Source organism: Ceratina calcarata, unplaced genomic scaffold, assembly GCF_001652005.2.
Source record: "Ceratina calcarata isolate Rehan_Ccalc_2016 unplaced genomic scaffold, ASM165200v1 scaffold1, whole genome shotgun sequence".
Lineage (NCBI taxonomy): Eukaryota > Metazoa > Arthropoda > Insecta > Hymenoptera > Apidae > Ceratina > Ceratina calcarata.
In genome coordinates, this window is record NW_017130860.1 from 262,889 (window position 1) to 288,311 (window position 25,423).

Sequence of the window (25,423 nt, forward strand, 5' to 3'; positions counted from 1 at the left end):
TAGTGGGTAAATACTCGAATCGAAAATTTAGGATGTATAATGGAACATTTGACGCAGGTACAAATATTTGTGCGGAGCAATGCCGACGGGAATTTTTCTGATGCAATGGTACGATCCGCTTAACAAGTTCATGCTTCTAAAGCATTTCGAGTGCACGCTACCATCGCCGTTGAACGTATTCGAAATTATTATCACTCCCGAGATGGAGTATCCGATGGTGTGCGTGTCTGTGAAGCAACCATATCAACAGAACAAATTGAAATTGGATTTGATCAACATGAATTCCGGGGCGAATTGGTTTCACAGCGACGAACTCGAAGATATGGATGGTTCAGGTACCTACATACCCGTTTGCTTACGCGCATCGAATATATTCGAAACACTGTTTCCTTATTTCTTATTTCATTTTGTAGCCACTGTGATACCCAGACGGGAGAACCTTCACGTTATTAACGTTACTCAGTTGGAGAAGAATGCGATATTAGTCTGTTACGACAGTGAGTATAAAGTGGATCCTCGCGTAACATTTATTACTACTTCTTGTATCTATCGTACTTGTCTTTTTCTAGACGTAGTCAAAGTAGTAACTTTGCAAGGGAAGCCTAGATCCAGCAGGAAGCACATGTCGGAGTTACATTTTAACTTTCAAATCGAATCGATCAGTAAGTGTACTTGCCAAAACGAGACACAGTTTTTATCATACGTTTTAAAACGACGACGAGTATAACGATTTTTGGTTGCTTTCAGTCTGTTTGCCAGATAGCGTATTAGCATTCCACAAGCATGGTATGCAAGGTCGGAGTTTCAAGAACGGAGAAGTTACGCAAGAGATCAGCGATCCTAGTAGAACGTACAGATTACTCGGATCAGACAAGTACGTATTCGAGAATCTTTCGACAACCGAGTCGATTGAAATGAAAATTAATCATACAATATGTTTGCTTGTTGATAGAGTCGTGATGTTGGAGAGTCATTTGGTCGCATCAGGTACGCTGACTGAGTCCGAGGGCGCGGACCTGTACATACTCGCTGGGCACGAGGCCAGTTACTAAGTTTACCTCCCAACAGCGACTTCTCTTCGCGCGCGACATATGCGCGTAGTTTCCGTGCATAACTTGGATATGCGACCGTATCGAGGGACAGAGTGGTCGACGTTGGTAAGAATATTGTTAATTATCCTGTTACGATCTATCCGGATACGAACGAAATCAGCGAGCACGTAGGAGCGTGCGTATCGCTACGTAGTCGAAACTGCATAGGCTGGTTGTTAACCGATCGAAACTCGAGCGATCCAACGCGGCATCGCGTCGCGTCGGGACGAATCGTTGAATAGAAACACGATATGATTCAACTATATTACGTCGTTATGCCTGGCAAAGTAAAGCTTATATGGAGCCGAATCGGATCCTCTCCCGAGAAACTTCAATCTCGACGTTCGTTCTCGCGTGCAAACGTCTAGCGTACTGTAGACTTGATTTGAAACGTTTCTTTCGAAACTTCATCTTAGATTCACGGGTATTTAAACGCATGTATAAACGACATTCACTTGTAGATACACGAATACTTATATTTTTAGAATGATTTTTAGATAATATATAAAAACGAATCCCTACGATCTTCAACGTAAATTATCGATTATATCGTCGTATAAGCAGCTTCTCGTCTGAACTTTGTACAAGTCGTAGAAGAAGGTATTGGCCAAAGGTAGTTTAAGTAGATTAGCGTATATCCGAAACGTGAAACAGAGAGCAACAAAGACAACGATTTAAATACAAATTAGTTACCGAATCATATAAAGGTATAATATTTATCGTGTAACAGTCGCGAATATATTTTTCTCGCATGAAAGACAAAAATCGTAGTGCGCTTAGTGTTGGAACAACAATCATTCGTTCGTATAAGTTTTACTTTGGTAGGTGTCAGGCGTTTACATCAAAAGTTGTTTTAAATAAGACATTGCGTTCATCAGTGTCTCTAATTTTGGACGATTGTACTATAAATATACAGTATAAATTGCAAAAGTAGTTTATGATGGCAATCATAAATTATTTATTTTAAGAAGTATGTACGAGGTGAAGAAGGTTTTAACGATCGATTCATTCGCAACAATCATTTTATCTCACTACCAAGTGTTTTATCTCGCGCGATCAATAATAATCGAACATTGATAATAATTGGAATTAGATTTGAAATTCCTCCTCGTAGGTAATTGCATTCATGATGATGACCGCGTATCGAAAATATTCCAACGATTTCTTCGTATTGTACATTCTATGTGAATTAAAAGTTTAGAAACACGATGGTATAGAACGTGATTAGCGATTTGCTTCTTCGATATATGACGACTATAAGTGCATTTTTGTGTGACGGATTCCGAGGCCGGGAAAAACGTGCGCGAAAGACTTTCTTAAACGCGTGAACCGCGTGTAAGTACAGGAGGAAGAGTGCTGGATGAAATTAGAGGATATGGATTATCGCGAAAATTACATTCAGCGATCTGATTTCGCTTCCAAAACTAACTTACTCCATTTTCGTTTATGATACGTATCTCGATATCTCGTAAAATTCTGGTTCCGCGAGTGACATCACTATAATACACAGTAGAAATGTATGTACTTGAAAGACCATCGCTTGAAATCCTTGCAGGAAATCAGTATTGTTATTTATTTACAGATTCCACTCGTCTATTCACATCAAGGGTTTTGTTGATACATGATACTCGTTTTAAGAATAATTTTTATCCGAATATTGGAACGACCAACTTTTTACTAATACAAGCATTTACATCTTTTGCACGTGGCAAATTACGATGAAATAAAAGACAAGTTTTACTGTAGATCGTTAGATTATTTTTTAATATAATTTTCGCGATTTATAGAATTTTAAACGTTACGCGTTGCATTTAAGACTCGCGATTCGTGGATCGGAAAGATATAGATCTCGCAGAATAATGTTTACGGGAAAATCTAACGAAAAAAGACGGTCAGGTATTAACAGTATTTAAGCAAACATTTCAAATATTAAATATTCGTTAGGATAGTCGACATAAATTTAAAATATTATTAGGTATCACGCGTTTAAATTCAATGTGATTTGGCCAATTATTCTAACGAGATATACTTATAGACGTATATTTGAGGCCTTTAATAATTAATTAAAAATTCAATTTATTAGCGTCCTTTAGATTAATCAACGAGTATCTAGCACTTTTCCATCCGTGATCCATGTGTATTATATATATCGCGTCAGCTTGCAAACCAAAGCGATTAATTTGCGATGGCATGAATGGAGAAAAAGTGTAAATTGAACTAGGAAGGATCGACAGAGTAAAAATTATCTTGGAAATGTTGAAATATTTTGGTATTTTATATGAAGGTTCGCTGTGTAAATAGAAAGTAGTATTATTAAAGAAAGTATTACTCTATGGAAGAAAGAGAGAGAGAGAAAGAGATAAAACGAGTTCAGTATAACTTAATTATTATATTAAACAATACCCGATTGCTTGTTGTTTCTCGGATTGTGCCGAAGCATAAGTGGTAGCTAGTTTATACAATTTTCATTTACTAAACTTGTCCCACGATGCACGATTATCTCTTATTGTTATAAATGAATAAGTCGTAGAACTAATGAAATTCGTACCACCGACGTCGAGGCACAATTTAACACTGTGAATTATCATCACGAGATGCAACAGAATTGCGCTTAAACGTTTTACGCTGACGCTGGTCCGTTGAACGAAAATTATTGAAATCAAGTGTGTTCATAGTATGCTCCAACATAGTTCCACGCATCATTTTTTAAATATCACTCTTGTCTTGCGCTTAACGTTTCACTCGGAACGAGTACGTAAAAGCTCTGTCCATGTGTAATTTACTCTTTACGTGCGTGCACAAAACCAGCGCACAACGTGACAATTGACTAATTTAAGTCTATATTCGTATTCCCGACAGTCAAGGACCGTTTCGTGCAGCTTGGAATATTGTGGAGGTCGCAGCGAACTCCCTCCACACAGTAAAGCATTGAGATGCGTAAAACGATCAAAAACTGAATTGTGCCAGATCCTAGATTCTCGGGAACACGATTATAATCGCGAACGTAGCGAACAGCATTCTATATAGTAACGAATTGACTCTTATGGCAGCGATATCGATAAGTTTTCTAAATATACGTGTACACGGTCGTAGCTTTAAAGACAAGAGAGATGTTTCTTCAGAGAATGACACGGTTCAATGAGTCAGTCGAGTCAGCAGGTTATCTCAATCAATGCTTAGAGCAATCAAACGCGGAACGATCGAATCAAATCGTACAACAATTGTGCGGCGGGTTTGGGGGAGAGTGTATCGTAGGACGTAGGATGTTGTCCATGGTAGATCTTGTAAATTGTAAACGAACGATGCGCAAGGCAATGTCTTCCCTGTATTTGCTTTCGAGCAAGTAACTATTATGAGATGTTGAGTGCTCACAATGTCGGCATTTCAAGAGAAATTATTTTGTATCGACTAATCTTAATGAATCCATAGAATCATCCAAGTTGAAGTAACGAGCTTAGCTCTCGAGGATTATTTCGTTGAAAACTTGATCGACCATGTGTATCTGTTTCTTTTACGTTCAGATTTCAGACTTTACCGATACAAGTGTACTTGAACCTTGTGCCGATTGATTTCACCCGTTGATCATTTGTTTGCGAACAATACTTTCGTCTACGTGACTCTGCAAATTTTTGTATCGTACAGACAATAATTTAATTGATGGCGATCCGCATACACGTGTATCGGCCGAAGAGAATGTTTAGCTATGCCAACGAGTTCAGCAGTTGAGGATGTTGTATTAGAAGAGAGGAGAGGAGAAAATGCGCGTACTAATTATTATAAATGATAGTAATAATGATCCGTGGCAGACCAAACCATTAGGAAAACGTAACCGAGAAACATCTTACATGCAGATTTTACATATCCGTGTTCCACTTATCGACCACGAAATTTTAAATAGAAACTTCGAGTTTTTACGTTGTGGATAGTGCGTAGACGTTTCATTTTTATCGAATCTTCGTGTATCTACGTGTACACGCGAATCGGGTGTCGATCCCTTGGAAAAGTATTCTCCACGCGTTGGACCAATATTTTTTTAACGGGACTAGATTCGCTACGAAGTTAGATTTCTATAGCGTTAGGACAAATAGTACACCGATGAAATGTACCTGTCCGTATTGACCAGACTCAGTGGCTTCGCCTCTAATTACGAGAATGAAGAACAAACCATTTATCCGAGAGAATCGTAGGATCGCATGAAAACAAATTAGGAGAATGTTCTCATTACGTCTTTAATACTCGTTTTATATTCGTTTCTGTTGTAACGATAAAATTGGGATCGAATCCTGAGAGCTAGTGTGAAACGAGATTCAATTTTTCTCTAAACTACGATGCACAAATATGTGAAAAAAGAATCGCTCTCAGGATTATCGCGGGTGCTATTAAGTTACATGGAGAAAGAAAATTTCGTTCAAGTTCTTCTATAGCTCGACTGTGAACGTGCGAACAAAATTAAATAAATACTTTGAGAAGCAAGTACATATACGCGCCGTAGAAGTGACGAGACTTATGTAGAAAAAGCGAGATAGAGAAAAGAAAGAACAGAGACACGAAACAGAGAAATATAGTATAATGAGTATATAAATATATTATATATAAATATATATTTAATAAAGGAGAGAGAGGGAAAAGAAAAGCGCGAGTTCTAAAAATTTATTAGCGTGGATAACGACGCGTCGTCGATATTTGTCGTTTAGTTATGCGCTTAGCGTTTCCAGGGGGAGAGAACAAAAAGAGAAACGGGATAAAACTATTGATAACTTGTCAATATTGTCAATATAGCGCAATTATTAACCAAAGGCTTTAGCTGCGAATAGAAACGACGATAACTTTCATGGGAGGTATTCTCATGCAAACGAGTCGTCGTCGCGTTAAGCGAATTCTATGTATAGGTTTAAGGAGCTTCTCGATAAGATGCTTGCATTGGAAAAATTGTACGACGAAAACTAGACGAGATCTCGTCTTGAATTTTGTTCAGACGATAACAGCGTCTTCCAATGCCTTTCATTTCGAGGAATCCCTTCAGAATCGCGAGACTTAAGATCGGTGTTGGTGTTTTCATTTTTCCTTAAGAATATCGTATAATTAAGTAGGTAAATAAATTGTGCGAGGGATTCGAACGAAACTTATGTTGGAAAACGCTGATCGTCCTATACTCACGATGCTCGAAGAGTCACTGTTGTCCTTGGGTGAAGCTTCCGTACTCGTTAGCAGAAATGGGTACTTTTCACTCTTTTAACGATAAACAGATTTATCTCGTATTAGGCTCTCAAACGATCTCGTTTTACGCCCGATTCTGACCCGATTTGATCAAATTTGAAGCTCGGCTTGGACAGCATTGATTTAAGTAATTTTTCGCGTAACGAGCATACAGAATTATTTACTATGTACGACATCGATATCGTAGAAACTCTATAAACGAAACGAACCTTAATTTATTATTCTTTATATTTATATTCGTAACTAATGAAGATTTAAAGAGAAGAGGAAATAGAAGATTCTTCTGAACAGGAGAGACGGACTCTGATTCGGAATAATCACATAAAGGGATGAAGTGTATCATAGTTACTACAGTTGTACATAATGTGTATAATGAACAATCGTTACTTTTCTATTTTCAGTTCATTGAGCTTCTCATCTCTTAGTCATTACTTTATCTTTTTCTTTTGTCTTTTTTTTATATATATATATATATATATATATATACGTACAGTATTGCGAAGCTAATTTATGAACGTTATGTATCGTTTACTATTGTATCTGTAAACACGACTAGCCGAAACCTATTGTAAATAGAACATCTCTCGTAATAAAATCTACCTGAAATAATTATTCCAAACTTTGGATCTACCTTCGAATCTCTTCCCACTCGTAGAAAACTAAAATTAAAACAAAAAAGAACGACGAGCTACTCGGGTCGATTTATTGGAAAAGAAACTTGACTCTCCGCACGGACAGCGTAATCGTAAATAAGTCGTATAATAGCTCTCATCACGAATCTTTATTGTCTAGAATTAAATATATTGTTTGCTCTTTCTTTAATTGCGTCCAAACGACTCTCTTCTACCCGTTAGGTTTGGCGAATAAATAAAAAATATAAAGTGACTTTCTATCCTCTTGCTTAACGTTGAGAAATAAAATAACGATGACCTTTAAATCCTAACGAGTCGAAGCTTAAGATACAATCGAGATTGTGTCCGGTTAGTAAAATTACTTCTCGCTAAAACTTATAATTAGTAACAATACAGGGTGCAGTTATAAAATGATTTATTCGCAACAATTTTGAGATCTTATCTAAAGATTTAAAATTACCAAACGTTAACATCTTTAAAAGACTTCGATGTTACCCTGTATCATTATCACCAAGTTTCTATGACACGGATATTATCGTTTAAAATCGTTCGGCAGTATCTGTTTTAAATGCTGTACAATGCACGCGCGCTTCGACACGACAGCCAGGAAACGTGTAGATACGTAGCCAAGTGCCTACGTAGCGATAACAGTGTTCTTTGTTCAAAACATCGTTAAACATAGATATTAATGTTGAAATAGAAAATACGACGAAGGACTCGTTATAACGATTCGCTATGTACATTTTATGCCTTTCGTTAAAATATCTGAATTTTACTTCTTACGCGTTGTACTAATAAAATATATGTAATCTCAAAGATTGTACGTGAATCGTACGAGAAACTAAGTTTCTCATAGATTCGGACAATTAACTCCTTGACCCTCTCGAGTTATGCATCACTTTGATAGCGAGTACATAGCATAGGAATATTTATTTGTAAGTTTCATTTCATTTGTGATAGAATATTTATATCAAATTTCCTTGCACGCTCGCTATCGTGCACCTCTTAGCAAAGTACATAAGAAAGAACTTTCCGAGATCGAAACCGAGGAATTCATCAGTCGCTATAAAGTATTAAGAATATCCATGTACCTGGAATTCCTATGTTCAATGGCCGGGTATAAGGGAGATTTGTACCTTCTCATTGGCATATAAATTACGTTTCGATGTGACCCTGAAGTTGACCTACTATCTTCTTGACCCAGCCCGCTTGGCTCTGACCCGCGGACACATCGTCTTTCTCTTCGCCACCGTTCTCTGCGCGATTATTCCGCGAACTGTCCGTACTACGCGTACCGTTCTCCGACGCGTACTTAATCGGACTCTTGTGATCCGATTCTCGTTGCCCCCTCGCGAAAACCTTCACTTTTAAGTAATCAGGCTTTTGAGCCACGTTGGGTTTGCACTTGGTCATTGCGGCATTGGGATTCGCGGTGGCGATCGATTCCGTCCTTTTCTTTGCCGGTATCGGAGGCGCTACTTTGCTTTTTAACGAGGAAGAATCCTCGGGAGGCGAGACCTGTCCGGACACCACAAACACTTCCTCGATGTCGCTGAATATTGCACTATCCCGAAACGCGTCGTCCATATCCGCATCGACATAGTTCTCGATCGTCTCGAACGACTTTTCGTAGAAACTATCTGTCTCGCTCTCCCGGTTCTCCGTACTCTCTTCGTCCTCTCTCTTATCCTCCTTCGCTCGAAGGCTCCGTTGGCCGAGCCGTTTACCATCGAAGAACAGCACGCTCGGATCCGCGTAATCCGATTGAGCGATCCGAGCACCCAAACCGGAACTTCCTTGTTTGTAATAGAGAGAAGTGATCCTTGAGTCCGAGCCTCTGGTCGCGCATCCGACAAGTTCTTCGACGTCCGAGGAGGATTCTCTGGAGTGCTTCGTCTTCCCCTTCTTTTTCGATTTGCTCGTACTTAGAGAACGGAAGTATCTGGTCCTCTCCAATTCCTCGCTGCACTCCAACGTTTCCGTGCTCATCGTATTCCTCAAGCCCTGAAGACGGTGCCCGGCCTTGGAAAGTACGTTCTTGAATATAGTCGCACTTCCACCGGTGGTTGCTCTGTAGATCTTATGATCGGGATGTATGTTTGTGTTCGTCGACGATATACGTAGCTCCGAATAAGCATCGGTCAGCGTATCATCCAAAGAACAGAAAAAAGTCGACGTGGAAGCAGATACGGAGGTCGGGAATTTGGCGATTCTTCCTTCAGGCTGACACGACGATGCGTACCTCTCCATATCTTCCAAGTTGATCTCCGCGGGCTTGTCTGAGGCTATCGTGAACGGTCTTTCGCTCATTGGTTTCCCGTCCCTTTGCAAGAACCGCGATTTTGTTACGTTCTGAGTGGAATTCGGGTGGATTTGGAAGCTACGTGGCAGCGATCCGCACTTTTGCGGCGACGTGGGTAATCCTTCACACAATTTCGTTAACCAAACCGCCGGCCGAGTCGGACTGTCGTCGTTCTCGACCAAATCTTTCTTCTCTTGCGAACCGACGTCCCAGACGTGTTGCAGATTGTCATAATTACCGAATCCTTTCGCGGATTCCGCAGCCGTCCGCACATCCTCTTTCGCGCACTCGTCGTTTCCCCCAATTCCTTTTTCCTTCGTATTCCGAGTTTCGGTCTCTTTCGGAACCGATGACGATTGCGCTGTCTCCTCGTTCCTAGGTGAGGAGTTGTCTCTTATCGTAAGCGCGGTCTTGATGATTTTACTCTCGGTCACGATGTTTTCCCTCGTGAACGACCCGAGCAACGCTTTCTTCTTCTGAACGTTGATCGCTTTATTTTTGCACTCTACTGGTTTATTGTTCTCGGTTTTATTTAAATTATCGTATAATAATTGCAAGGTGGGTTGATGCTCGCGTGGAGAGGACAAGGAATTCAAGGTATTGTTCGTCTTGACGAATCGTTCTCGTCTGACGCGAGATATCCTGTTATTCACCGAATTGTCAGGGATATAATTCGTGTTCTCAGAGTCGCTATCGTCGGACGTGTCCGCGGAGATACGTTTATTGAAACGTTGCTGCTGCCTCACATTAATTATGCTGTTGTTACGCTGCTTCTCGAGCAGCTTCTGGAATTCCTGGTTCTGCATGAGAATGTGACCGACTATTTCCTCCACGGTCTGCGCCTGCGTTTGCTGCTGCTCGTTGTTCTCTTTGGTTTCCGCAGGCGGAGAATTCGTCGCAGACTCTTCGTTCTCACACGCCTCGATGGCGCACTCGATTTCGACGTTGGCCGATCCCGCGTCACACGTATCCACCTCCTCCTTTTGTTCCTCGTCCGACTGGTTCAGGGACACATAAGACTGGAAACCGGGCTCCGATTTTCTTCTCCAGCCGGTAAAGCGATCCTGAACAAACAGCGACGTGACATGTTTTCTTACATAAGTAAGCAAAAAATTAAATGAAAAAATTGCTAGTTCAATTTTAATTTATAATCGAGCGCAAAACAACTACCTTCACTTTCGATCCGCGTCCGTCCGAGCCTTTGAATCCTTGCGTATCGTTCACGCCGGAGTCCTCGTCCCGATTTTTCCGCGGCGACGCCGGAGAATCCTGTGGCAATGCAATAATTAAATTAAATACTCTACGTCGGAATCGCTCGTAGGAAGAACGCACGAAGCTCTCGGTACCTCGATCGCGGTGTCAGACTTTCTGCCGCTCTTCTTGAACTTCTGCCTGAGCCTGGTCTCCGATCTCCGTCTCTCCTTCTCCTGTTTCCGCTTCTCCAAGTATTCCGGAGGCGCGCAGTGCTGGTTCTTCATCGTTCCTCTATCAGCCAGAGCGTCGTCTATAAACGTTCATCGATGTTATTATGGAAATCATTACAACTCGTCGTGCAACGTACCTTCCGGTTGCGTCTGGCCAAGCTGCAGGACCAACTGCCTTGCGTGCGAGGGTATCACCGCGTGGTAGTTCTCCAACATCACTCTCTTTATTTGAAACGTCCATTCCCTCTTCTGTTCCAAGTTTCGTGCCTGATAGAAATTACAGACAAGCGTGCCGTTTAACTCGTGTGTAATGTATAATTAACTGTACTACTAGTTTAATCGGCGGACAATTACCTGTAAAGTGTACTGTAGCCTAGGATTATCGAAAGGAATCACATTGAAGCTTAACGGTTGCCCTGGTATGCTCTCGATGAGCATCAAGTTTGAACACTGCGCACAGAGTTACGAAAATCGATCGTAATCATCAGATATTTACATAAGCGCGGAAGACAAGTATAACGAAAGACGTACCACGATGTGAGCTTTATAGACTAGAACTCCATCCTCTTTCTTCTTGGTGAGCAGGAGCATGCGATCGAAGAGGAAAGCATGCCTAGGCGCCTTGGCACCTCGTATTCGAAATCTACCTTCGGCTATGAGCTCGCCGCTGGTAGTCAAATCCGGACCAGTCCATCCGTAGAGAAGAGACTGGATCTCTTGAACGCGCACCGCGTGCTCGTGTCTGCGTTTCATTGCGTTTATGTGTTTCGCGATCCCCGTCATAGCGTCCAACGCCTCCTCGATCGCCTTCCTCCCCTCAGTCTCGTTCTCTCCTGGTTCACAGCCCGATCCGTACTCCTTCCACAAGTTCTAAGCATCACCGACAACTGTTTTATTATCTAATTACGCGACGCGCGTCCCGATGAGGCGAAGAATACGTCGACGATAAATACGTTGATTTACCTCTAAAAGCAAGTGGTACTTGAGGATCCTCTGGACAGGTTTTAGGAGAAACGAACCGAGAGGTAACGCGTGACCAAGGGCTGCTTGTCTCTCCCTGAACGCCTGTGCGGTCTCTTCCTTACTCATTAAATCGGTCAGCACGGAAACCGTGTCTGGATAGTTGGTACAGTACTCCGTGTACACTTTGAACCCCGAATTATGTTTGATAAACGTGTTCGCGATAGACACGGGATCCAGTGCGCACTTCTCGATCTCTTTGAGGAACTCTCGGTTGAAGGCGTAGATATCCTCAATGTTGCTGAACAAATCGCTCAGTCGCATCCGATCCGACGCCGGATCGTTTCTCCAGAATATGAGGTAACCCTGGATCACTTGTCGCAGATGTTCCACGTATATCGCCTCCGTATCCACTATCTCGAGGAGGACCCTCTCCATCGGATTCCTATGGGGGTCGCAGTAACGCGGCCTGTGAAATGGAGGGTTTGCTTCCCCGCTGATCCTTCCATCGCTTCCTGTTCGGCAATTCGATTCGGACGCTGTTACCACTCCGCTATCACCGGAACCTGCTCAAACGTTTTATCATCTTACATTTTATTTACTTACAACTGATTCGAAACGACCTGATTTCAATTTCTACAATAGCAATAAAAAGCGAAATTTCACTCGGTCCTTAATTTGAAGGAGATAAAAGTGAGAGAAGACCGCGAGAAATGGCAATCGAATCTCGAGCTGCACGAGTTCTCTCGCAATTCAGGCGAAGCAACGGTTTCCCTTAACGATGACCAACGGAATGCGAGAGAAGTTTATTGCCACCGCCGCTATCATTACTGTCATTGCCGTTGATTACGCCTCACGCGGGGAGAAAGTCAGAGTCCTTGAGATCTCTTTCGATACCTCTAACGAGCCATAAGATCTTTTAACTATGTTCCCGAGAGCGCTACATTTTTATTGGCACGATCTTTTCGAACGACCTATCCGAATCTGATATACAATGTGACAAAAAAAATATTGCCAAGATCAGGAATCGTCTCCAACCGGTCTTCTACATCTAGCAAACCCTCACCTTGTGAGCTGGCGCAAGTGTCTGCCAGCGACTCGACCGATGCCAAATAAGGATTGATGGTGCACGCGTTCCCTTGGTTGCTACATCCGCTGGAGGATGTGCTGGACGCGACCGAGGATCCAGAAAGCGGCCTACCGCCGTTCCTGCACCGCCTGTTGTACCTCAAAGGCGTCAGACCGTTGCTCTCCCGTCTGTAACTCTTTTCCATCGCGGTGCAATCTCTCCTATTCTCTTCGTTCACCACGTTCTCCAGCCTCTCTAGCGACTCGTTCTCCTTCTCGGCCGCGATATCATCTACGTTCGCGGTGTTCTCAGGGTTCGGTTCGTCGCTCGCCATCGCGTCCTCCGGTTGGGTCTTCGACAAGTCGGAATGAAACTGGCCGAATATCGAGCCTCGATGCGACACCAGGCTCAAACGTTTCTGCAGCACCGCTGGTATATTCACTACGTGATCGCCATTGTACCCATTGGGACGACGAGCTAACTCGTCGAACATACCCAGCAGCTGGGGCACCAGGTCCGTGCTCGTACCTGCGACAAATAGAAAAAATGATTCTGTCAGGCGATCATCGGAGGATATGTATTCTCCAGTGTTAAACCATTAAACGTTATCGTAAATCTTTCTAAAGAGTTAAAAAACAGTCTGCCACTCGAAAATTACGATAATATCGAAGAAGAAAGTTGTAGGGGAATCGAACACGCTCGCTCAGCTAGCATGTTATTGCAACCAGGCTACGATTTCGCACGTGCAACGTGGAATTTCGTTTATTGCGAATATAGGACACGTGCACGTACGTACACTCCCCTTCGTGAGTGCAACGATCATACTGTTGAAACATCGACTCGCACAATAGTATCGAAGAATTGAAATTTGATATGCCGTGTCCAGATTGTTTTAAATATATCTCGTAAGTTTTCCAACGTGTCCTAAAACTTCTGACCGAGGGTGAGTGCACGTCTGGAAAACTGCCGGTGCTTTTGCTTCCCGCGAAGCATAACAATATCGTATAAACAAACGAGCGTACACTGATGGTTTCCAATTCCCCGCGAGGCAGACGCGAATCAACTTGGTCCAATGAACTTGTACATACATACGTGCACGCGTGTGCATACGTGCACACGGACATAGTGCGGCGCGCGGTTTTTGCATTTCGCGCGCGCGAGCACGCCTGCCCGCTCTGTAACTCTATAGGGTGATCCAGGGAGAAAGCGTTCCCGGGCGAAAGCGGATTTTTAACTCGCTCGTATATCCGATCTAAGATTTTTATTTCACGCTCTTTAAAAAATCTATTATGCACGAGCGCTCGTTTCATAAAACTGGGATCGTTTGATATTCGCATAATTCTTTTTGCGGCCGGTGATTCTCGTTTAAAAATTATCCTTTGCGGTTCGCTCGAACTTTCACATTCGTGCGAAAATGTTGCAACGATATTAAACGAGATAAAATATAAGGCTCGTTAGCGCTTTAGCGCAAGAGCCCGGAGGAAGTTATTCTTTCGAGATTCGCAGCTGCACAACAGGGCGTGAACGTTTGCTCGTAAAGAACGCGCAAAGAAAGCAAACGGTATTTTTACGTAGAGGCTTTTATTGATGGGTCAATTTGCACTCGCCTGTCATTCACGTTGCAAAGAAGGCGGGTCGATCGTTTCCAGAGTCGAACACTTTTTAGGACACGCAACGCGTTGCGATTCTACGATCGGAGACTGCGTCGTCGAGACTGAAGCGAGCCGAAGTTTCTCTTTGCCGTAATCAAAAGCTTGACACAATCGGATCGACGTTATCGAGAACGGTATCGAGGTGCGCGGTGCAACAAAACCAAGAAGGTACAGAGAGAGAATCTATAATAGCGAGCGGAGAGTAGGATCGGGCCGAGAGCACTAGAGCAGTCAATCTCTCTCCCGCTCCGCTCCGCTCCTCTCCGCTTTGCTCCGCTTTGCTTCGCCCGTTGCCAGCCATATGCGTTCGTTTCTGTCCCGATCGCGATGTTGCACTTGGTTGGAACTCGGCTAAGAATAGAACGGGACCAACTTTCGTCCCAGCCTCGCATGCACCAGCTTCCTCGCGGCTGTCACGCTCGGAGACCGATGACACCGCCTCGTCGACGAAATCTCCGAAACCCTTTCCCGATCCGCGTTCTCTTCACTGACGAACAAACGAGTTCTTTACGATCATTTCTCAATCGCTGCGATCGAACGCGATCGCAGTACTGCACCGTCGGTCCAATCCGTTCCCGACGTAATTTTTCATCGAGGCAACGAATCGTTGCGATAAGCGTGTAGCAACTATCAACTTCCGGTAGGAAGAGATAGGTGGAAGTTTGCCGCGACGACCCCATTTCTTCAATTCTGACGATGGAGTAATCTTCTAGATAGACACAGCGTGCTCCGAAACGAAGTCTGTGAAAGTAGACGATTCGTTCGAGGAATCGAAATTTATTTTCACAGGGGAGCGAGAACATCTGACTTGGACCGATTCGTGTGATTCTCGCGACGAACAAGTTCGTGGGAAAAGTTGGAAATCAGAAGCCACGCTCGACCAAGTACATTGAACTTCGCTGTCGCCGCGGTGAAGAACGGCCACGGTTGACATCTATATACTTTTTATCGTGAACGGGCACCACTGTGCTCGACTCTACAGGGTGGTCCGCGAGTCTCCACGATCGCTAGAGACAGTCGTTCCCAGCGATCCATCGAATTCTATGTTCTTTCATCGAACCGAAATTGATTTCCGATCATCGGTACCGACCAACGGCTTCGCAATCGTGAGATCACGCGAGGTTCAGAATCACTGCGATCCACTTTTCTCGTAACTCCATCTCGGACGCTTTCCTCTCGGTTATTCACCTCTGGGTATGTCTGGGATGACTTCGTTTCTCGTCTACGAATCGATTTTCTTCCTTGGTGAACGAAGGACGAGATCAAGGATGTTCCACGAAGCGTGAACGTGAGAAATCGCGTGCGGCATTAGGAGCAGAAGCCCCTTAATCCGATTTGACAAGACGGCACTTCTTCCAATCTCATCGTTGAAAATGTTTATGAACGAACCGTGGACTTCGTTCAGTTATAAGAAAATTAAGTATACCTGCACGAGAGTACATAGTGCGTAAAGACCAGTTTTCGATAACTGTTCGCATTTCTCTCTTTCTCTCTAATGCTTTCCATATTTTCGCCATTACTGGGATTTACGTGTTCGGTTAATCCACTACCTCCAAGCTGCGCAAAACTGATATGGACTCTCGTGACAGCAGGAATAAATATGATCAAAAGCTGACCGTTGTACGTTGAAACGATTTCTGTCTAACTTCGCGTACTAGGATTTGCATACTTACTATATATTTACGAAGAACTGCAAAAAATGATTTTCCAAAGAAGTCATCGATTCTAATTTTAAAGAATATTCGATTATGCCAGACGCGAGAAACGTGCTTCGTCTCCATTAAACATTGCTGGCGCCAAAGTACCTATTAGATATGGTGGGTATATCTAAAAAAAGAACTTCCTATATCTAAATTCCACATTAACGACCAGAGCTCGCTACTGATTAACACAAAAACGAATCGACCGATCTATCAAAAGCAGCCTTAATAACGCCGCACCGCATCGGCCACTTTCCCTCTCCGCGTCGAGCGACCATAAAACAAACTATACATCACATCGTGTATTAATATTGTACTTCCTAGTTTCTAGTTTCCATTTACATACTTCTCGGAATACGTGTTCAAAAATATGGAATGCCGTAAAAATGCGGAGTGTCGGTACGATATTACGATACATCGTAAAATCGCAGTTACGCCTGTCCACCGATGCCCCGTTCCTTTTCAAGCAAAACGGCGTTCCTAGCAAACGCTAATTATCCGGATAATGCCTAATGCCTCGTCGTCCCTTTGCCAAACACCGAGCACAATTGCCCCGCAATCACGAATTACGTCACGATGATTGCTGTCCCGCCTTAAATAATAGCGCCGCGAGCCGGAACGATTCATTTTCCCGCTAAAGTAACCGCATTCCGCTGGTAATCGGGCTTGGGCTTCACGGCTGGGATACGAAATGCTCGACGGCGACGAAAGGTCGTCGCGAGAGGCTACAAAGGCCAATTAAGTAACTGGCCGATTATCACCGCCGATTAATGGCGTTTTACACGGTCGTTACGAAACGATTTACCCACGAGGCTACGAAAATGAGCTTTCACGCGCGGTCTCGTTCGGACCTCTCCTAAAAACGGGTAAAAAGTGTTTAAATTATTGAGGACCGTGTCGCAACGTCTGAGATTCATTCGTAACCGTGTCACATAATCGCGAGACGCGACCTGTCGCAACGTACAATATGCAAATGCGCGCAGTAAAAGAGGTGTTTCTCGCCGTCCCTCCTTTTTATTTTCACCGGGCATAGCCGGACCGGGGCACGGGGATTCGTTTAGTCTGACATCCGGCGTGATTCTCTCGCTGGCTGGCCGTCGATTTTGTTCGTTGCGACGATGAGTCAGGGGAACGTGGCGGGCGTACAGAATCGAGTCGACCACTCGAGACGAGCCTCTCGTTCCTATTGCTTTTCGTCAATGAACACCGACGTCGCGCCCCCCTCGCTATTTTTATCGCCTCGCGCCCCGGCGCGGCGCCACGCTCCTCGCCCAGCAATGTTTTCCTTTGATTATTCGAGTCGGGAATCGAGGATGATCGACCCTGAATGAGAAACGAGCAAAATCCCTCGCGCCAAACGTATGCGTTGTACAGTTTGGGGACGTAACGACCAAACTCGTAGAGAGATTCGGGAATTTGGCTCGGATTCTAATGCAAACGGACCAACGTGCCATCTACTAATTTGCGTGTCTCGTGCGAGTCCACGATTTTCACTCGGCGCAGCTTCTTTTCTTCCGAAGCGTGTTCGGTCCTTTTTGATGACTCATTCGAATTCCTCGAGATTCTTCCTGCAGCGTTCATCTCCCGCGTTCCGTTCACGTATTTTATATTAATCTCCATTGAATGGAAACCTTGCCGAGTTGATCTTCGCGCGCGCGTTAGATTTATTCCCGCTCTTAACGGCTAATCGAGATTCGAATTGCCTAACGTTTTATTCCGAATGAAGTGTCTCTCGGAAATTCTTAGACGGTAGAAACAAAAAAATATTTGCATTCCTGGTAAGAAATTCCCTGGGAATATCTAAAGAATTCGCTTGGAAAATCTCCAAGCTTCCCAAACTATAAACCTGTTATCGTCTCTGAGCAAAGAACTCGGGATTTTGCATCGAAGTCGAAGAAATCCCGTTGGCCACGGTCCAAATTTCGAGTCCGCTAATGGCTCGACGTCGTGATTGTCCGGAAAAGACTGAAAACCGTGGCCGAAGCAGCAGGAACTTATTCGCGTCACGTAGAGGAACGCGCGAAGCCGAAGATCACGTTCGCGGCCAACGTGGGACTCTTTGCTCCGGAATTCCAGGCCTGGTAGCCGCTGCCTTTTGTAACCTCTTATCTCCGTTCCCGGCGATGCACCCGGAAGCCTCGCATTCCTCGGGATAATGCAACGTGACCGCGTCAAAAGTGTCCACTCCCGGTTCTGGGAGAAAGCCTCGAGTGCCCCAAAGAAACGCAAGACCCTTCTAGGGATCGCACAAAGAAAATTTCAACGCCGTAGCTATTATTTGTCTGCCCGAAGAAATTGCACGAGACAGCTTCAAGGTTTCGTATGCTCGTCACTTGGGAAAGTAACTTAGCTTCTTCCATGATCGTTCACTGGTTTAAGCAAGTGCATAGAAACCTGCAGTCCGATTATCTTCTGATTACAAAATGGAACGAGTGCAGACTCGACAATGGGAGAACCGTTTGAACGACGATAACCCGATTTCATCGGCGTCGAACAATCAAACAGCGGATCGACCTAACTGATAAGCGTTATCTCCGACGAAGATAATCTAAAGCTGTTTACTTTCTACGGAACGAGCACCTACCGTCATTCTAATATTCTTCGAAAATAATAGCCAGGACTTCGTTTTCGAGCACGGCCCCGCTATCCGTGAAATTATCTGGCGACGATTAATAATTCTGTTTACCGGAAATGATACGTCGCCGACGCGAACTTCCCACGAGAGTGACTGTGCGATCTAATGAATCATTTGATCGCGACAAAAAGTCGAACGAGTACAAAGCCTTTTGAAATAAACGATTGTTACTTACTACTATTTGCGAAATTTCAATGATCAATGCAAATAATAGTATTAAATCCTACTATTAAGAAGTTCAAAGTTTGCGCAAGTAGATCGCCTCGTAAAGTAGTCTGCGTCACAGTACAAACGATAAGAGTTGAAATTGTTCAAGTTTAATGTTCGAAGAACTCCTATCGATAATTACCTATGCTATACAATTTTCCTCGATTATCGTTTCCATTCATTATCGATTTACCAACTTACCAGCGGAAGGAGGAATGATTGCACAATTTCAGATCGGCGTACTCGCTGTCATCCTGCTCGAAGGCAAAGAACCGAAACACGGGGGCAGTCACTGTATTGCACGGAAAATAATCACGCACCACGTACGTCGCGTGATCGACGGTTCACAGTTTCAATCGATCACTAGCAAACGTCCGAAGGAATTATCACTGCGTAACGACACCGGATATTTCAAAGCTCGGATCAGGTGCACGCGGCGAGATCACGAACGAGGAGCAGGTAGAGCCGCAGCCTTCGCTGCTCGAGCAACAGGTAGACACTGCGTGGAGGACTGTGGAGAGAGGCGAAGATGGGAATGGAACGAGTGGCACACTCGGATAGACGGATCCGAATGCCGACCACCGAGACTGGACGTTAAGCGACATTCACAACGCGTCGATGATTCATTAGCCCAAGGCCCGAGATAAAACTGTCCGGTGTGAGCAGCACGAACGATTGTTTCCACGTCGGTGATGGTTTTACAGACTGGGAAGTCGTATAATTTTAAAATGCAACGAGTTATTTTAGTTCAGATTCTCAGGTTCACGCATCGCTCAGATTCCTTGGAAAATGTAGACATTTAACAGAAGCCATCAAAGTTTTCATTCAGTCTGGGGTAGCGCTTCGCGCGAGGCATCGAAGTCTCCGGTATTTCGAAGACTTTAATTCCTCACGGAATACCAAATTTATTATACAAATTTTCTCGTTGACCCACCGCCACATATGCGATCTTCTATTTTCCATTTTATTTTTAAAGGACAAAACGAATTCTTATTTAGATTTCATTCTCTAAATTGACGTTACGAATGTTTCGTGCATCCGATAAAAATTCACGTTCCAACGACGATCGTTTTAATTAATAAGGATCTGTAGCAGGATTTAAGAAGAAGCTCGTCGAGAAATTGAAACCAGGCGAGAATTCTCGAATTCCTCAAGAACGTGGAAGGCATTTACGAAACCCGTGCCGAGGGGTGGTACGAGGGGAATGGAAGTTATCTATCCGGTCCCGGCGCGGCGACGCGAAGAGTAACGCAGCCTCTCCTCTTATCAGGCTTATTAATCATTCAACGAGCGTAACGTCGGTTGCACGAAATGGAAAGAAAACGTATCTCGCGCAATTGTACGTAACGAGAAGGTTAACAAATTGTACGACCGAGGATAAGGACGCCGTCTATCAGATCGGCTCTCGTGTTACGATTATCGCATAATCCGTCGCGGACTTACGTCTCTTTCAACAATTACGCAACTTACAGCTTTTTCACTCGGTGGAATAAACGCGTTCAAGATAAACTTCTATTCAGTTTCTCGTTCACATCGGAATCTAATTTGTTCGTCGTCGGAAACGAGGACGGATAATAATTGAGTTATTCGAAAAAAATATACCCAGTTTCTTATTTAACTCACGGACGCGTTTCGAATTGTACCAGCTCGTTCTTCCGCGAGGAACTCCGTCTGAATTTCCATTAAGATTCATCGGACCACCTTCGGTCTTCATTATACTATAATAGTAGACGCAAAGCGTAATAGTAGACTCGCTGTATGCTAAAGTAGAAGGCATACCATACAACACGCATTTCCATACGTTACGCGTTACACGGGACGCATCTCTAAACGCCGTAATAACAGATGTACCGTTGACAAAAGATCTCTATACGCGGGTCTCCGAATGACTCCCTCATTCTAATTACGCGAATTAAAAGAAAAATTGTCGAGCGAGACGATGCGATGTGGTACGGATCAATCGACGAGCTACCCAAATTGCACCCAAACCGAACAAAAATGAATTCCATCGGCACGACGTCCGATGAATCGAGAGCGGAGAGGAGCGGAGGCGATAAAAACACAGCTGGCTCCGGTTGTGAATGGACCCGTACTCGAGAATCGTTCGGTGGGGGTTCAATCATCGCAATGAATTACAACGAGCCAGTCACCGAGAGTGACTCACTGTACGCGCGCTGCTCTAGCCGTTGCAGCTCGATAAAACTCTTTTTCTCAGCCCCGGCTCGCGCACCGAGGAATTCGAGAGTGGCCGCGGGAACGGAAAGAGAGCTAACGCTAGGAGCAAACAGAAGCGGCTTATGAATCATACGAGCAAGGCGAAATGTAGGTACTCCGCGTATGGAGAAGGGACGAAGAAGAACAGAGGACTTTCGTTCACGGCGAATGCCGACTTAACGGGATTTCTAGTGCTCTTAATGGCTCGATGCATTCTCTGCTGTTAGGACGACTAATCAAACAGCCCGATTTTCAGAACGTTCCGTAGAAACGGACCTACGATACTTTTGCAGGATCCTCTAGAAATCCGAACTGTACTTTCCATCGTAAAATCTGATCACGTTCTTGAGACCTACGTTGAGATTCTCCAAATGTCTTAGAATCTGTCCGAAAAATTGGAAGTTGTAACTTGACCGTTGACCCACTTGTGAGGAAGGAATCGTGCGAACGGCTATGTATCAGGGCTAGTTATATCGCGACGCACCGATAGGAATTCGTATCGGACCACCGTGAAAAATATTTCACACGAGCCGAAGTTTTTTTTTTCCTTCTTCTTCTACGGTGGCTCTCTCGGGCCACGCATACCGTGCCAATTATTCTCCGCACGGAAGTTCCACGGCCTGGCGTGAGAGATTGATGCGAGAGTCGATGCACTTCGCGGTTATGTTTTATTCATACCTTTCACCGGGTCCGATAAGAAAATTATATTTAAAGGCCAACGCGGGAAAAGAGAAAATCCAATGCCGATAGGATAGGCGGACGCGTGTACTCCGCCCATCGTGAAAACTATTCATTTTTGTCTTGTTCGAACGCGCGGATTTGACGGTTTAAAAGGAAATTAAATGTATAGAAACGAACGATCGTACGTTGCAATTCTTAAATGATAAACGTTTCAATCTGCATAAAAATCTGCGATCCATTTATGTGTTACGCGATAATGTTTCAAGTTTACGTTTGGGAAATTGCATTTCACCGCCAGTATGCGGAACATGAGCATGTGTGTTACGCGTCAAATAATATTCTCATAATCAACGTGCGCTGCTCTCACGGTTGTTAATTAATAATTCTATCGACGCCTCGTTAAATATTCCAACTATTCAGACCTCCACGCCGGTTCAAAATGTCGACGGCTTTGCGGTAAAATTGTCCAACCCCGAACGAGAGTCAGATCCCGATTACGGCTAGGGTCGCGTGCAAACTTTCTCGCCGGGGAATGAAAATGATCTGGAGCGCGTATGTATGAGAACGCGAAATCCTGTGCAACGCGGAGTAATTACGCGCTCGCTACTTATTATCTTTAACGAAAGTCTGCGCTTCTACGAATCGGTCTCGAAACCACGTCCCATTAACCCATTGCGCGCCGGTTGGTCTTCTCGCTTTAAACGCGGTAAGCGTTTCAGCTTAGCGCGATCAAACATCTTTTATATTTTCTGTACATCAGATCGTTAAACTATTATTCACACTCTTAAGTAGGTCTGAGAGCATCTACTTATTCAAGCTGTATTTCAATCGAGGGCGAGTGTTTTTCGTAGAGCTTTGAACGCTAGCGATTTGAACGGAGGCGATTAATTCGTTTTTCATTGAAGCGTAACTGTTGTCCGAGTGATTGACGACACTTAACCACAACGTACCATTGTTACCATAACCAGTGCCCCGTTCCTCGTGAATCACTTCCACCTATTACAAAACGCTGACTCGATCGAGCCAACGGAACAACGTCGATCCCGTCACGCTAAAATCTTTCTGGAACAGTCACGATACTGCACGCTGCGATAAAAAACCACTGTCAAGGTCGGACTTGCATTGACAAAGGATTGAACGGAGACAGTGGTTTCGCGCTGCTTGAAATCCGATCGTACAATTAACCCATATGTGGATGATCGAGGTCATACGTGATCGACGTAACGATTCGTCCACGAATTATATAATATTCCAATGGCAGAAAATCGGATCGAATGATTAAAACGAATCGAGTGTAACAAGAAACTGGGACTGATATAGCGCTTAATGGTTACAATCGATCGATCAAATACGCTGTTCATATATAATACCTGATAATTTAACAATCTCGATTTCACGCGATACGCGATGAAAAATTTGCTGTTAAACGTTGTTATTCGCTTCCATAATAGTTTTCACACCGCGGCAAGCCAATAAAGTATCTCGCCCGCGACCAGCTTTACCGTTATTTGCCAGCATTATTTAGTGTGTAATTTCGCTAAGCGGAGGCGTGTGTTCTGCTGCACGCGTGAAAAAGCCCCGTGCGTGTGCCCGCCCGCTCTATATTTAACAACACGTCGGATACTTTCGACGCTGGAGTCTTCGGACCAGGCGAACCCTCGACGATCTCTCGCGCGTTTTCGGGAACCACGCGTGGTTCAACCCTCTACACGGCGTGTTCAATTTTTATTAGGAGACAAAAGATCTACGCGATTTAATGGCTCCATCTTTCACTTGACTCATCTATATATCTTCGTCATCCAACAAATGCACAAAGTCCGTAATTTCATTAGAAACATATTACGCAGCTGCGATGCAGACGACGTTATCTATCTTTGACGCGCAATTGGGGTAATTAAATTTTGATTAACCAGGAAACGCGGTAAGCGTTTTCACCTGATAAAGTGCCGCGACGGCTGCTGCTCGTTCCAAATGATCGAGCCGGTAACTTAAAAATCGGTCGATTCTTTTCCCGTTTCACGGTTGGCGCCAGCGCGAAGTAGGCCGCCGCGCCGGCAAACGGAATGCTCGTTTAATTCTCACCGCGTTCAATTTTTGCCACGATGGAAATCGTACAGGCCGGTCATCTGATAAACTTCAAATTACATATCTACTATCCTAAGTCTAATTTATTTCCTATGAAATTATCATGGCTCGTAGACTAATTTAGCTTAAATAGGAATAAGTCGATACAGGAAATTGATAGAGTAAACAAGCAACAGTGTGCGAGAGAGATTCGTTTTTTTTTTTCTATGTAGAAATTAACAGTTGCGAGCAGAAATAGATTTGTACAGGTTGATCGAGATCGATATAGATATAGCTGTTTAACTGGCAGGGAAACTTGCTACCGCGGTGAAAGAACTCGTATGGGAAGGAAAACTAGATCGGTCTTCTCGCTGGAGTTACAGAAATATCGGCGATTCTCGCGTCATCGAATTCGGTATCGTCCCGACGCAAATCATTCCTGGAAGTCTGAAACTGGTAGGAATGAATGGGCCGACGACAATCGATCAATTGTCATCGCCGAGAACCTGTTGGCCGAACCTGTCCCAGGTTCACGGGCATGTGAGCGCGCGTGTGTACACGGGGTCACGCGCGTTCACGGAACGGTCAGAAAACGGGCTGTGCGCCTTCGCCTCGTGCCGCGCGGCACAGATCGACGCGGAAAAATGCGCGCGGAATAATGCGTGCAGCAGGACGGCGCCAGTACTCCTCCCTTCTCGTCCCACCGACCCCTTCGACGACGCCAAGCGTCTCCCGGAGAAGACTCGATATCGAGGAGAAGGAGAGGCCGCGAAGGGGAATCATCACCGAAGGGAAGGGTCAAGCAACAACGCCGTGCTCGTGGAACACAGCTTTTTAAATCCACGGACAAATTTTGAAGCGTCGAATCGAAAGAAATGCGCGGCAAGAATTAGGCAGATACGAAGAAAATTGAGAAGTCAATGACTGGTACGATGAAAAAATGAGAAGCAAAGACGAGTCGGAGGAAGAAAAAGAAAGCAAGTTGTCTTGAACGTCTGCTCGACGGATCGTTTTTCTTCGAGCAACGCGGCGCGGCGCCTCGGCATTGGGACTGCTCCGTTCCAATCATTCTCCGCGGTGTTCGAGAGACTTGGAGAAAAAACGACGAACAGCAATCGACTGGTCTCGTCAAGATCGGGATCTGCTCCATCGAACGAATCGATGAGAAACGCCTCGAGTCCGTGACGAAAATATGACGAACCGTGCCGATTTTCATCATGATTTCGAGTTAAGGATGTATAGGCTTTATACTTAAACAATGCTAACATGTTGAATTTGTTATTATAGATTCCTATTACTATTAAACTACCTGCGAAATTTTAAATCAATTCGTAGGTTTTTTGAAAAATTATGGTTACTTAAGATTTACATGTACTCTTATGGTAATCAGAAGTAACCCAAAGAAAACTTTCTTGTATTTGGTGTGCATGTGCGAAGTTGGAAGAAACAATTGACTTGAGGAGATACAAGCCTAAAAAGTCTGGAATTCTTGACGATTTTTAGAATATATTTCGATATTTTTCAATATTTTGACAAAAAAAAATTTTTCAATTTTTCCGAGATTTTTCCAAGGGG

The 25,423-nt window shown here is 44.1% G+C and overlaps 2 protein-coding genes across 14 annotated transcripts in view; one reads left to right on the forward strand and one right to left on the reverse strand.

The window, feature by feature from the left end:
* The window catches only part of hppy (MAP4K3-like protein hppy), a 49,617-nt gene that overhangs the window by 6,208 nt on the left and 17,986 nt on the right, over positions 1-25,423 (forward strand). For 10 of the 11 annotated variants that reach the window (XM_018028653.2, XM_018028172.2, XM_018028336.2 and 7 more), the window contains 5 exons: positions 58-335; positions 414-497; positions 570-662; positions 748-874; positions 953-6,920. In XM_018028653.2, the coding sequence (XP_017884142.1) occupies positions 58-335; positions 414-497; positions 570-662; positions 748-874; positions 953-1,052 (682 nt within the window). In that variant the 3' untranslated portion in view covers positions 1,053-6,920. Of the gene's footprint in view, positions 1-57; positions 336-413; positions 498-569; positions 663-747; positions 875-952; positions 6,921-25,423 lie in introns of those variants that run through there. The other variant, XR_003389540.1, reaches the window with a different exon arrangement.
* Positions 6,775-25,423, reverse strand: part of GEFmeso (Guanine nucleotide exchange factor in mesoderm) — a 36,622-nt gene continuing 17,973 nt past the window's right edge. For 2 of the 3 annotated variants that reach the window (XM_018028052.2, XM_026815819.1), the window contains exons 2-9: positions 12,693-13,223; positions 11,630-12,192; positions 11,198-11,536; positions 11,021-11,116; positions 10,804-10,933; positions 10,589-10,746; positions 10,413-10,511; positions 6,775-10,306 (exon numbers count right to left, since the gene is read on the reverse strand). In XM_018028052.2, the coding sequence (XP_017883541.1) occupies positions 8,096-10,306; positions 10,413-10,511; positions 10,589-10,746; positions 10,804-10,933; positions 11,021-11,116; positions 11,198-11,536; positions 11,630-12,192; positions 12,693-13,223 (4,127 nt within the window). In that variant the 3' untranslated portion in view covers positions 6,775-8,095. Of the gene's footprint in view, positions 10,307-10,412; positions 10,512-10,588; positions 10,747-10,803; positions 10,934-11,020; positions 11,117-11,197; positions 11,537-11,629; positions 12,193-12,692; positions 13,224-19,090; positions 21,047-25,423 lie in introns of those variants that run through there. The other variant, XM_026815780.1, reaches the window with a different exon arrangement.